This window comes from Centropristis striata, chromosome 14 (genome assembly GCF_030273125.1).
Source record: "Centropristis striata isolate RG_2023a ecotype Rhode Island chromosome 14, C.striata_1.0, whole genome shotgun sequence".
NCBI lineage: Eukaryota > Metazoa > Chordata > Actinopteri > Perciformes > Serranidae > Centropristis > Centropristis striata.
In genome coordinates, this window is record NC_081530.1 from 9,688,968 (window position 1) to 9,704,100 (window position 15,133).

The 15,133-nt window shown below is 38.4% G+C and overlaps 1 protein-coding gene across 1 annotated transcript in view; it reads left to right on the forward strand.

Annotated features, from left to right (window-relative positions):
• The first annotated feature begins 1,752 nt into the window (after positions 1 to 1,752).
• arid1ab (AT-rich interactive domain 1Ab) overlaps positions 1,753 to 15,133 on the forward strand; it is a 67,200-nt gene continuing 53,819 nt past the window's right edge. Inside the window, exon 1 of the mRNA XM_059349413.1 lies at positions 1,753 to 3,000. Within this exon, the coding sequence (XP_059205396.1) occupies positions 2,101 to 3,000 (900 nt within the window). The 5' untranslated portion in view covers positions 1,753 to 2,100. The remainder of the gene's footprint in view (positions 3,001 to 15,133) is intronic.

Genomic DNA, 15,133 nt, shown 5'->3' on the forward strand with positions numbered 1-15,133 from the left:
CTAGTGGAACCACTAAATGCTACATTACTGTATCAGATGTATTTTTCTGTATGTAGCAGAGCTTTTACATACTGCAAAAAGTCTGAAATATCACATGGACAGCTAAGAAAGGCTATGGTAGACTTTATTTCGACAATCGGTTCTGTAACTTTGCTGTATGAGTCATTCGTTTCTGACTCGGCGAGCGTTTTGGAAAATTCCGACAGCACATGAAGGCAGCACGAAGGCTGCTGCTGCTGCTAGGAGAGCGCAGGCAGAGAGCACGAAGAAAGGGGGTGGGGAGAGAGAGAGAGAGAGGTGGAGAGACATAGGGTGTCTATTCCTATTAATTGTATAGGGCGACTTTATGCTTTCTCCAAATCTCTTCTCGTTCTCGTGTGTTGGCGTGAGATTTGACTATTATAACATATGATGCGTTGAATGTCAGCGGCCTGTACTCTGTCACTTTTCCACCACCACTGTTTCTCTTTTTGTATCTTCACTTCCTGCTCTGTGACTGGTTCAGTCCATCCCCCATCCTCCTTCCTTTTCTATCCTCTCTCTCTCACTCTCACACACACACACACACACACACACACACACACACACTGCACAGACATGCACAGGTTGTGATTTCATGCTTTCCCTCTACTTTCCTCCGCTGTACTCACTCTTCGACACATGGAAGCAGTATGGAAGCAGTCACTTGCACCCATTAGCCCACTCTAACAGAAGATGACATTGTAGCCTATTTTGTTCCACCCTTTTAACAAGCTAATAAGATAAAGTGCACAAATGAATGTAACACAGGAGAACACACAGCTCATGCATGAAGCAAATTTTTGTAATCAGAATGGCTGAGTAGTTATGGCTGACTTCAAGGCAGAGTAGTGTAGTAAAGGACAACACAAAGTCTGTGGCATTAAGCAGTGTAGCAGAAAAATGTTGGCTTTTTAAAATGAATTTAAAGGAAAGTAAATATGTCTGACTCCCTGAAATTCTGTTATTTAGGACAGACGTTTAGCAACGGGGGATTCTTGGCTTATAGCATCAATAGAAAGACATATAATATTCTTTCCTCCAAATTAAAAACGTTTAATAAAAAAACCCAATATATTTGATACTAAATAAAAACAGAATGCATCCAATTCAGAATTCATGGTGTAGTATATATTTACAAAAATGAATGTTTATCAATTTGAACATATAATGTACTGTCTTTGTACAGTTTTTATATAAGTATGTCACAGGGGATTTGTAAATTATAATATTCTGTTTTATTTATGTTGTAGATAACATCCTAACCTTATTAGAATAGGGAAGAAATTATGTTATTTATCAGGACAGATGGGGGATTCTTGGCTTATAGCATCAATAGAAAGACATATAGTATTCTGTCCTCCAAATTAAAAACGTTTAATAAAAACCCCCAATATATTTGATTCTAAATCTCACTTGCTTACTTTGTCAGGCAGCCCATTGCTGTGTATCTTCATTATCATAAACGTTATACTTATATGCAACATTTAATTAGTCTCAAATGACCAGTACTTTATGCTAACAAAGTGTGCTTTTCGAATACGTCGACATTTTTATGTATGAGCTCACTTTAAAGCGCATTAGAGCTACAATAATGGCTCTTCTTAGGTATAAACAATGTTGTTATTAGATAGGGCAGTCCGGGTCCAGTTTTCACTGAAAACTCCGCTCCGGGTTTTTGTTTTCTCGCGACAGGTCGGTAAGATGGCTGTGTCTCGCGGAGCCTCGTGCTGGTTTGGTTGATTTCTAGCTCGCGCTCTCGCTCTGTAACAGAAGCCCCCCCTCCAACACACACACACTCACACTAGTGTCGGTGAAATTCATTTCCCTGCTCTGTATTTATATATTTTTTCTTTCACAAACTTTCCCCTCTCTGTTTTAACTTTAAACGGAGTCGCGGTGGATTACCGGATACCAGTCCGGGCGGAGGGCAAAGGGGGGAATGAACCGGGACAACGGGTACGTTGTTATAAATATAATTGTATTTATATTCAATGGTTATTCGGAGTTTGATTGTGAGTGAGTCGCCGTGCTGAGAGAGAGGTAGAGAAAGAGTGGGGGAGAGAGAGAGAGAGGGATATCATGGCCGCTCAGGTTGCCAGCGTCGCTACTCTCAACACTAGCCCGCCATCCGAACTCAAAAAGCCGGATCGGGACCCACAGGAGGAGTCGGTACCAGGAGAGAAACAGCATGAAAATAAGGAACCGGGACCTGACGGCGGATCTCCTGGCCAGAAGGAGCTGCAGGACGGGACCGATGGTGGAAATGCTGGGGGAGGAGGGGATCCTGACATGAAGAACGGCAACGGGAATCTGCCCAGGGTAAATAATAATAGCAGTAATCAGAATGATTCCGGCGGGCCCGAAGGGAATAACCATCCCGGAATGGGACACCACCACCCGGGCCCCTTTCCTCCACCTCCTTACGGCTACAACCAGCACTACAGCCGGGCCCCTTTTCATCAACATGGCGGACAACAAAGCCCTGGCATGGCAGCTGCATCGGGGCCGGGCATGATGGACCCTTACCCCCCTAATTCACACGAACACGGCTACCCCAACCATTATAACAACTACAGCCCTTTCCAGAACAGGACTTCTTATCAGGGCCAAGGATACGGGGCCATGAATTCCCCGCGTAACAACCAGCCTCCGGCGGCTGGGGGGCAGCCAGGCAAGCAGCAGCCACCAGGAGGAACCACAGCTATGGCTGCCTCTTACAATAATCAGAGATATAACATGGGAAACCAACAACCTACGTCTACGCCAACTTTAAATCAGCTTTTGACATCCCCTAGCTCTGCCAGGAGCTACCCGAATTACCCCCAAGGAGACTATAACAATCAGGAAGGGGCCAGCAAGGGGCCAGGAGACATGGGCAGCAGTCAGTATGGTGGGGTCCATCCGGGTTGGCAACAAAGGACCCACCATCCGCCTCCCATGAGCCCAGGGAACACTGGACAACCTCCAAACAGAAATCAGGTAAACTTCACTCACAGCACTAACACACTTTGACTGAGTTAAAGTCACCCAGTTGCTGAGAAAAGCCACTGTAGAGTTGCATATTGCATTGGACCAGCCATTGTCTATGTAGCAAGAGCTCTAAAATGGCTGCCTCTCTCTTTCTCCCAATACCACCCCCTGCAACAGTGTTTAGACAGAGAAAGAAGCCACATATTCTGTTAAAAACAACTTCCAGAGTCGTGGGTATTAGTGTGTGTCCCTGCTGGGTACAGGGCAAGAGTTTGACTAAGTAGAGCAAAGAGTTTGTCAGGAGAAAGTGTGTGTGTGTGTATGTGTGTGTGCAGTGAGAGATAAAGCGATATATCTTCGCAGTGCTCCTTCAGCCTCATTGTACATTTAAGGTCTGTAACCGGTGTTATTTCTGCAAGATCCGCGGCATAATGGCTTCTTTTAGGTGTTGTGCTCCCACTTGTGCTATCAAAGTTGTGTCAAAGGCTGTCAAGGCAATAAACAAGATGCAAATGACAGCGATAGCCGTTAAATAACATTTGCATAATCATTAAGAAAAGACCCCTGTGTCGGTGAAAAAGCCGCTGCACGGTGAAGTGATGTGTCTCACAGTCCAGTGAATGGCAACAATTGCATCCGCTAAGTGTTTACTCGGATCAAAGTGTGATTGTGGCCGCGATTGATTCATCTTGACGGAGGGTTTCATTCATTGTGGCTCGGTTCGGCTCCGTTCGCCTTTTCCCTGCGTCTCTGCTCCATGTGCCGCCTTGTAAACACGGCCCCGCTGGTTAGAGTTGGCAAAGTGCAGATTGCCTTTGCTTTGGGATTTGAATTATGGAGGTAAAATCCTGCTGTCAGAGCCAGGAGACAGTTGGTCTTAGGTTGACATGCGAGCCGAGATCTGATTGGCTCCCCATCCCTCTGCTCTCGGCCATTTATAATTGCATCTAATGGAAGGCTGCAGAAAAACAGCCCCCTCTGCCCAGTTATGTGTTCTTCCACCGTGTCAAGACAACATAGTCCCCTTGTCTTTTCTCTATTTTTAATCATTTTGGACATTATTCTACGAATTTGTGTAGTCTTAAAAAAATCTTGTATTTTTCCTTGTATAAATACATCTGAATGATCTCTCATCTCAACAAGAAGATACACCACAAAGCAAAATATTAACTCCAGAACATGAAGTTACATATTTGTTGTGTCTATTTAAAGCATTTTGAGCACACATTTTGCTCAGTTCCTCCCACTGCAGTAATTTGCATGCTGACTGTACTCATGTACATCCACCATTGTTTTTATTTGTTTAAGTGAACCTTCCACTCACTCGTGCTGCATCACATCTCTTACTGTCATTTTTAGCCATTGACCTCAGACATGCTCCCTGAAGTTTTTTTCTTCTTTTGCTGTTGGGTACACTGTGTGCACTGCTCGTTCAAGTTGGCTGACTCTGGTACAGCAGATAGAGTAGGTGTGGTCATGTAGCCCCGTTGTACAACTGTGTTTTCCACTGTTTCCAGATCAGGAGTGGAGGACACTTGTGTTCTTTAACGTCTTGCGGCCACGTGAGCAGGTCGGGACTGGCTGCAGTTGTGTTTACAAGCAACCAAGGTGTCAGCAGAGTGTCACAGCTTTTTTTTCAGCAGGTTACAATGGCCTCATTTGCTTCCACATGCAGAGTGTGTAACCATGTCAACAGTGCTCCCTCTCCAGTGATAACAGCCACATGTGTAGTGTTTTTACTCTGCAATTAAGTGTCATACGCATCATGTGAGGAGTGTGAAGCTCTGCTTTTGCAGTTAAGGACTACTTTTATAAAGTAGACACATGGGTATGTGAATGATGATGCTGTTGTATATACAGCATTGTCACAAATAGGGCATGCAATTCCTTTTGGGAAAGAAATGCACTTTCTGTTTCAAAGAAAATATTTTATTTACTTTTTGTAGTGATAACATTTTGAATGCATTCTCTCCAAATATCAAAATAATTTAGGCATTTTATGTTATTTCTTTTTTTTTTCATTAAAATTTCAGAATTTGTACAAAGTCTTGAAAGTTTGGAAAATGTTTAATATTAATTAGGGGTGTAACGATACATCAATCTGGATCGTCACTTCAATGACCAACGATCCAATATCCTCAACGTAAACTGAATACATACAATCATCTTTAAGATATGCTTTTATTTTGAAATTACCACTTTACACGAATGGTTTCTTTTAAAGGAAACAATTCATGTTCATTTAGAAGTCTGGAAGAGCTCAGAAATAAGATTGTCAAATCATATTTTAGTTGCTTATTGAGAGTTGATATAAATGTAACTGATTGTGTGAAATGGCTATATGATAGGGGTGGGCGATATAGCCAAAATCTTCCATCAAGTTGTGTGTCATTTTTTTTATCATGTTAACAAAACTGATCATGTTCAGTAGGCTATGAAAAAAAACAAGGCTACCCATGAGACAACAGTTTCAAAACAAAAAAATAAAATTCTTCCCAAATGGAGGCTTCAAGGCTCCTGAGAACAATATTTTTTAAGTGCTGCAGGTTTTGAGGTAAACAGGATGCGTCCTCCTGCTCTGCATATTCAGCGGCAATGAAGTGATTGACATTGTGTTACTTGCAGACAGCTGAGTTCACAAAATTTGGATTCTCAAAATCACCAAGCAGTAGACATTGTATTGCCAAAGCTCTACTTTTGGACACATTTCTATTACCACACTGTATATAGTGTCATATCGCCCAGCCCTAGAATATGATATCATCTCATATTAATCACAGCCCCTAAATTAAATCAAATCAAATCAAAATCATAGCGGCAGAATTTGAGATTGAAGCAAATATTGTATCGTTCAAAGAATTTAATTTTTTTGTATTGTTATGTTAAAAGTTTTTCATGTTAGTGCATATGGGGCAACGTATATGCAGACTCCAATAAATAACAATATATCTGTGATAGGCTTATATTGGCCCATAAAATTAGCCGTTTGATATATTGGTGGGGCTCTAATAGGGTTGGGTGATATGTCGATTTTAAAGATGTATCAATATTTTTTTAAATGTAATATGAAATTAGACCATAGTGCATATATTGATCTAGTTCAAATTTGCACTCTGATCCTTGCTCCAGGTAAGCTGCAGCTTTTATTTAAGATATTTTTTTATTAAATGTGCACTTTATGGAGCTTGTTTTTTCGGTTTCAATAAAACTTCTTGTGACATGTCATATTTGACTTTGACTGAACATTCGCTTTCACTTAGCGATAAAAATATTGGGATATATGTTGTACATCGATATTCAGCCTAAATATATCGGGATATGACTTTTGGTCCATATCGCCCAGCCCTAGGCTCTAATAATAAGAATTTTGATGTCACGATAAAAGCTTAAATCGTCTGTAATGCTTTGGTTTAGGTACCTCGAAAGATCTTGAAAAGTGGTAGAATTTGACTCTTATAATAGCTGTACGAACCCTGACGCATCTACTTATCAAAGATGTTACAACCATGATGACAAAGGTCATGCTGTTTGTGTGTAAACATACACTACATTACTTAAAGCAATAGAGTGGTCCTCAAGGACAGACTGTTCATCTAAAGAAAGTCACACATGTTGCTTTAAACCTGAAGATATGCAAGCTTTACAACCATGTTGACTGTCACTTTGCTGCCTCAACAAAGTGAAGGCTCAGACTGCTTGAAATGTAGGATATATAGGATGCCAAGGCTGCTTAGAAAAATATGATACTTTTATTTTCAATTTAATCATGGATCTATTTTGGTTGTTCATAGTACAATAGCATCTAATTTAACTTGATGCAGAAGTCAAATAATCAGCACATTATTAATACTGTATATACTGTATAAAAATACTTTACCACAGCCTCAAGGCGCTGGAAAAGCTTTAGAATGCTTGAAAAGTGCTTGAATTTGACTGTAAAATGTGAAGGAACCCTCACCAAATAGGATCAGTAATGTCACACTGACGAGGCTGTCTCTTCTGTAGTGATGCTCGCAGCTGTTTGAGGAAAGTTGGATTTCCCTTTTTCGTTTCAGTTTGCCACTGTGTGCAGATGAATGTCCGTGCCCAAGGCCAACTTTGATTTTGATAAACAAGGTGAATTGACGGCGTCTTATCTTCATCACTTGCGGCTCCTGTTTGGGCACCAAGACAGGCATACTGTTATTTCAACTACAGATATGTATTTTCATGCTCTTGAATTGATTTTATATATTTTTTAATTTTTTAACCTCACTTCAAGTCAGCATCGATCATCATACGCTCCTTTTAAGGCCACAGTTTGTTGTTTACTGACACTGCTTATTACGTTAATAATAATTGATTACAAATTAAGTAAATAGTACTGATACCTGGGCTTATTGGTACAATGGACAGAACTATTACAAGTGTTATTCAATAAGCTTTGTACTTGCAAGGCAACATCAGGCTTCACTTAAATGTTACTTTCTAACTTAGTTAAACAAAATGTTACTACTAAATACAAAGTTATAAATCTACTGAAATGATATTTATTATTAAAATAATAAATCATGCACCAACAACTTGGTAATAAATCTTTACATTTTGCCAGAACAATTTAAGTGCAAACTTTTTAACTTCAGCATCAAATTGATCAAAACTTAACAGGAATTTGAATTCCAGTGTACCATTTATATGGCATATAAACTTGAGATTGATTGAATAATCTATTAATTTGTTAATGATTAAACTTGTTGCCAACTTTTGTGATAATCGATTAATCAGTTTAAGTGTTTTTCAACATTTTGTTTTCTTTCTTTATATATAAATGCTGCCCTTACTAGAGTTTGTCATATTTAGTTCTTTTGTAATGTTCGTTATTCTTTTCTCATATAAATATACTTATTTCGTAAAAAGATTTGCCTAAATATATCGGGATATGACTTTTGGGCCATATCGCCCAGCCCTAATACCACACAACATATAAGCTGATACCGATACATACCACGATGATATTCCTGCATATAATGTCTGGTTTGTGTATTTTGTTTATTGTGAGTTCTGGATCTGGAGTAGACTCTGATTTCTGGTTGCGTTGTGTCCAAAACATTTTTCTTTGAATGTCAGGTGTCAAATTGGAGTTCAGAACTTGGAATAAGTGATCTATCCTGGCTGTAATGTCTAAATATTTCTGAGAGCAGCTTGCAAAGAATTCTGCTGTCTATTTTCTTCAGTTTATGGGTATAATTCTTATATTAATGACATCGCTGTATTTCCATTAAAGCACCCATACAGATTCAGTGTTGTGTTTAGAGTAGTTTATAGTAGAGCCTGAGCTAAATGGGGCTTTTGAGACCGATGCGATACTGATTTCAGAACATTGATAACCGATATGGTGGCTGATAAAGGAATTTTTTTATAGCTGGAATTACCTTTTTTAATGTGGATTGTCCATAGAGTTTTCACCAATCTGAGAGCTAGTTTCTCAAATAAAAAACTTGAATAAAGTTATACATTAGTTGACATGATACAACAAATTAATTACATTGTCAGACAATTTTATAATGAGAAAATACAGAAATAATATGAATAAAATAGTTAGCTAAGTTAACATCATTACTCTTCAGGATAAAAAATGAATAGCTGACACCATTTTTAAATCACACCAAGCAACATTTTATGCATTATATATTATGTAAAAACGTTTTCACAACGGCACATTTCAGACAGCATAATACACCAATAAACATGCCTTTGATAGGCCAATATCGGCCGATAATATCTGTCAACAGATTTATAGTAAACAGTTTATAGTAAACTTTATTTGTGCTCATTACTAGATTGCCACTCTCTCAGCTTTTTGTGCTCTGGACTAGTGTGCTTTCAGAGCAGTTCAATGCTAAAGGAGCACATCTTATTCTTAATTGTGCAAGTGAAAGAAGAGTTCCTGGGAAGGTAATTGAACATTTTGGTTGTTAAGCACACTTAAGGGGAGCAGAAACAGTATTTTTTGCAATAGGCAAAAAGGCTGTGTCAAAATCTCATTAGTGTCACTGAATTGAGCAGAATTAGAATCACTTAAAACTGGAGCTTCTGCAGGAGTTTTTTGTCTTGGTGTCAGTGCTGCAGGTGGAGAGAACACATTACCTTAATGGATATAATCCCAGACATAGTACCCAGAGGACAGGACCTCTCACACAGGGCAAACGGACAGAAAGTGACCAGTTGTTGGCATAGAGATGTCACATGTGGCTGCTGCTATGTGCACATTATGCTCAGAACTTGTGTGTTTAAAGAGTTTTGTTACAGACTGTCCTCTGCAGGAGAACTGTCCACAAGAAGTGCTGTTGGCTGTGTTGTGTTGGAGTTTATTAAATGCTTCAACTCTCCATTCATTAAGTCTTTTAATTGGCGGATATATCGCCAGTAATGATTCGATGGGTGATTTTTATGGAGCCATTCACCTGCCTTGGGCCACCTGCTAAAGATGAATTAATGTGCTAATTGAGTGGTGGAAGAAGGCTAATATTATGGGTTTTCATTATGCCTTGCTGTACACAAACAAACAGCGTGAAGTGGATTGTAGTGGGCTTGTTTGGGATGGTACAACGCCAGGTGTTTCCCCCCGCCTCACACATGGGAGTGATCATCCGTCAGGGATGCCCCCTCAGCTATGCAAGGCTGACTTCCCAAATTGAGTTTGAATTAAATCATAATCGAAGACACTTTGGAAAGTATTTCTTTGAGGAAGTCCCACAGTTGAAAACATAATGAAAAACACCAAACCAAGGGTGTTAAATTGACTGCTGCTAATAGACGCACAGCTCGGCTGCTGATGTACAAGAGAAGCCCCGCTGCAAATTGGAAAGTAGCGAACAAATAAACAGTTTCATGACAGCTTTACTGTGTCAGAAACTCTCACAAGTAATGAAGATGGAATTTATTTAATGTTTAAGAGAGCAAACATCTTGCCTGTCTCTGAATTGTTATTCAAAAGTAAAACTAATTAAAGCGTTAAACAGACCAGTAGGCTTTTATTTAGCACACTAGAGCTGTGCTAAGTGTGTAATGTGTTTGAGGATATTTTGGAAATCTTATTTGAGATCATAGTTGGAATTTAAAAGTATATTGAAAGCTGAACCCTTGGCACTAAAATGGATTTTTTAAAATCATTAAATTAGTTTTCAGTCTTGAAATTTGAAGTGATTACAAAGGAAAAAAGTTCTTCAAAGATCAACAGAAAATTAATTGCAAACCACGGCTGCAACTAATGATTATTGATTATTTTGCTTGTTAAAAATAACACTCTGAAACTGAGGAACAGCGTCTTACTTTATTTTATTGATTAATTGTCTGGCTTATGAATCTTGAAAAAAAGCAAAAATCTGAAATCACAAGCTCCTAAAGCCTGACATGAAGTCTTCAAATGTATTGGTAAATGTTTTGGCCAACCAAAAGATATTTAGTTTCCTATTAGAAAAGTAAAAGAAAAAAATTAAATTAAATTATCACATTTAATGGCTGGAACTACAAAAATTAGATCAGAAATTGGCTATGGGGATGGAAGATTTTGGTTTTTGGTAAATATTTTCTCTATCTTTAGTCTCCTTGAAAATAAACGGAATGTCTTTAGATTTTGGTGCCCGCTTTTCCGATTTGGCTCTGGGAAATTGTGATTGGGGCTGGGCGATATATTGATATAAAAAATATATCGATATATTTTTAAATGTGATATGGAATTAGACCATATCGCAAATATCAATATAGTTCCATTTTTTTCTTTCTTTATATATAAATGCTGCCATTACTAGGGTTTGTCATATTTAGTTATTTTGTAATGTTCGTTATTCTTTTCTCATGTAAATATATTTATTTCGGAAAAAGATTGACCTATTTAATTTCGTAGGCTATTTTTATTTAATATATTTTTTTATTTAATGTGCACTTTATGGAGCTTTGATTTTAGAAAAAGGTACTCCTGTTGTTATTCAGTATTTATGTTAACTTAAATAAACAGTTTCAATAAAACTGCTTGTGACATGTCATATCTGGCTTTGACTGAACATTTGCTCTCACTTTACGGAAAAAAAACAAAACCTTGACATATATCGTATATCGACATTCAACCTAAATATATTGCGATATGAGTTTTGGCCAATATTGCCCAGCCCTAATTGTGATAAACCTTTCTATTACAAAATGGTTTTGTTTTTGGATTGGCTGGTTGGTGGAAGGGTGTAGCATGGGCCAAGAAGAACCCCTTAATGGAAAAAGAATCATTTTTCACTTTTCATTGACATTTTTAGATAGGACATGGCCTTGGCGAAGGTCTGCACTCTCACTTACTTTTTTGCTTCTTACTTTTATTTCCACATTAAAAAGGGGGAGTTATTGTTTAATCATGGAAATAATGTGCAAATGAATCGATAAAGAAAATAATCGTCCAGGTGAAGCCCTATGTGTAATTGGTATTTTTTGCTAATTTGCTGACCAAATGTTTGTGGAAATATTAAGTAGATTAATTTATGATTTATGATGAAAATAATTGATTGGCAGCCCCAGTTTATTTAAGTTAGTCATTAAGACAAGACATTAAGACCGTGAAATGTTAAGATCTGATGCTTTTCTCTATCTGATAGAATTGTAAATGTTATATTGAGATGTACATTTTTTTTTAGACAAATGAGAAATTATAAACCTGCACTCAATAGAGAAAATGATAGTTGACTTTTGAATCAAGTACAGCTGGGCAATATGTCCAAAATGTTCTATCTTGACAGTTAATTACATATATATATATATATATATATATATAGTTATCAAAATATGAAATTAACTGTCAAGATCATTTTGGACATATTGTCCAGCTGTACTTGATTCAAAAAGTAATTTACATTCACAATACAGTATATCTTTTTACTTTTAAGAGTTTTGGGTGAAATATTAGAGAAAATATAAATAAAAACATGCATATACACATCAGATCCTCAGTGACATTTGAGTAGGTTTATTTTCATTAATATCAATAAAGTATGTATGCATCACAATAATTTTGGAGATACACTTAAAATACGATAAATTCTGATAATCAAGAGTCAGCCAATCGTGGAAATAACTTTTGGTTGCAGCTATTTGTTTTAAGCTATAATTAAAGATGTGCCCGTGTTGTGTCTTCGGACAGTACACTGAGCATCAACCTGTACACTAGAAACACACGTTTCCAAGTAAACGTACAGAAAAAGCTCAGCTACTGTTGACACTCTGTTCTGTGGGGGTTGGTGGCGTGGAGAAGAGGAAGCCCGAGCATTAAAAAGGAAGTTCACTCTGGGCTCTTTAGTGTGCACTGCTGAGTAATGATTCTCCACAGGCCACATGGACAGCATGCTGCCTCCCGGCAACTGTGTGTGTGTGTGAGACTGGATGGTGTGTGTATGTGTGTGAGGGAGAAACGGTGTCAGTGATACCCAGGGGAGGGGGGTTGGGTGTTTTGTGAATGATCTTCGTCTGCCCCTGACAGCTGTGTGTATTTGTGTATAAAGTGCGGCAGTTATTTGGTGGTCGTTTGTGTGTGACTGTGTGTGTGTGTGTGTGTGTGTGTGTGTGTGTGTGTTGCTGCCTCAGGAGCCTCTCTGACCTGCTCTTACTCCACGTGTCACCAGCCATCCGTCTTCCTTCGGTAACATCATCCTTTTTACCGTCCCGCTGACAGCCACAGACAGTGTTGCATTTTCCAAATCAGTGTTCTTCTGTTGTTTCTTTCTCAGAAGCATCATCCATAAGACCCCATAATTATGCCTATAAATTTTTGATAGAGCACATCAGAAAGATTGGACTGAACGCCTCCAGGTTTATTGACTCCCAAAAACTATAGCAAGTTACTGTACCCAGCTAATATTTGGTGAAATCTTCCATTAAATGAGGAAAAGAGCAAATTTACGTCCCTGAAAGTTAAAATTCTGCATCTGAATAACTCTATGCCCAGTGTTGCACATTGAAAATACACTAAGGAAAAACAAGTCCCTGCATGGACAAATGTCAAACTTGGGGTATTGCATCAGGGCACGCTGGAATGTAAAGGTAATTCATTTCTTTTGACATTTACCTTCTAAAATGCTCCAGATTAGCATAGTAATATCCTTCTCTGAGCCCGTGTGAGACTACAGACTTCATTTACATGACGTATGGTGTGTGTGTTTTTATGGAATAAAGTGGTTAACCTTTAAATTGCTGCAGTTGTTGATACTAGAAGGTAGAGAATGATGCTTCCTCCCAGCACGCATACATCTCTTACCTTTGCTCTCTGCAGGAGAAAAGCCAATGGTTCATATATAAAGTGGGGGAAAAACACAAGAAACAAGTGCTTTTCTTTCTTTGGGTCTGTTGTGGAGCTAAATCATGTCTGTTGTGGATTTTGCCCTCTAGTCATAGCCTTTATTTTCCATTTTGCCCAATGTAGTAAACACTATTTTAATAGGAATAAAACCAAAGCTGTGGGGTGCATTTAGGGTAAGCAGGAGCTGGTAAACAGCCTGTACAGACTGATGCTATCTGAACCAAGCAATGGTGGATCAATATCCAAATTTTGAATAATCTTTATACCTGCCAAGGTGCAAAATTAGGCTTTTGTCCACAGGCTAAATGGCTACTGAATGTTCTAAATGTACTGGACATGCAGTAGATTAAAATTGTTTTTTGTTGTTGGTTTTCTTTTGTTTGTTTTTTGAGTGGTGAGTGAATCAAATCTACCAGCCACTTGCATTCTTTACCAGCATTCAACTAGTGGATGTTGCTATTTAATTTTGTTCCTTCATACCAGCAGAATAGGCAAGCAGCTATTAGTGTGGAAATTGTTAGTAAATCAGTGAATTAATGTGAAAAAAAAGCATAATTCTCAGATTTGATGATTTGGTCATTTTAAATGGAATCACAACTGAAACAGTTAGTTGATTGATAGAAATGTAATACTAACTATTCGACAGATTAATTGATCAGGAAACATTTAAATAATCATCTACAAAGTATGTGTATGTAAATTGTAGGCAAAATGGCCCAAACAATTATTGTTCAGTTACTTTTAAAACAAAAACATTTAAACATCGAAGATACATGACTAAATGATCAATCAAGAAAATCATTGGCAATTTAACCAGTAAGGAAAATGATAATCAACTGCAGCCCACAATTTGAATGTCATCTTGGCCTCTGGCAGCTTGTTAGGGGCTTTAAAAAAATGTTTTTTACTGTTTTCTGAGACGTAATAGACTTAATCAAGTTTGACAGTGAACATAATAAGTAGTTCCAGCCTCCCAATAACTTCACATTGTGTCCTACAACACAAAACTATAAGACAAGACTTCTGATGTATTTCATAGCTGGAGACTATTTGTATTAGTAAATGAACTTAAATGAACTTCTCAGCTCTTTAAATAAAGCATATATGCCAGCGCTTATTTTTAACTGGCCTAAATAATCAATGTACATTTTTCATAGAATGAGGCCGGTGTTTACACAAGTTTAAATGCCACCTCTCTGTGTATAACAGTGTACCAGGTGGCCAGTTCACAGCCTGTTTGATACGGAGCCATTGTTTTGTTTTGATTTGGTCGGCTCATGGTTAAAAAAAGAGCAGCCAGTGGTCAGCAGGGACAAAGTTACACAGACAGCAGAAAGGCTATATAGTGCCATTGTTGCTGGCTCGTGTGGCAGGTGACTGTGATTTGTGCACCATTTGAACAGTATCTGCTGGCTGGCTGATGCTAACTTTGGACTCTTGTTGTGAAACTTGAAAGTGTGGCGGCATGACAGTAGAAAAAGCAATAACTGTCGTTGGCATGGGCCTCTTTTGACCTGAGAATTTGCATTGACGTGCACGAGGGAGTGCAAATAAACATCCCAACGGTCTCTCCGGTCCAGTTCAGTCTGTCGCTCATTTGTTTTTAGCAGCATGTTGGAAACAGTCCTTGACAAGGCGTTTTCCCTCCAAGCTGTGGTTGAGATAAAACACACTTATTCCATTGAAATTCTAAGTCTGTGATTCACATTATGACCAAGCATGTTTTCCTCTGGCTGCATGTGTGTGTGAGTGACGTCAGTGTCAGAGTTGTGACTCCAACCATGAGGCAGGCAGTGACCCAGCCAGGTCCTTAAGTGGCTTCTCCTCATT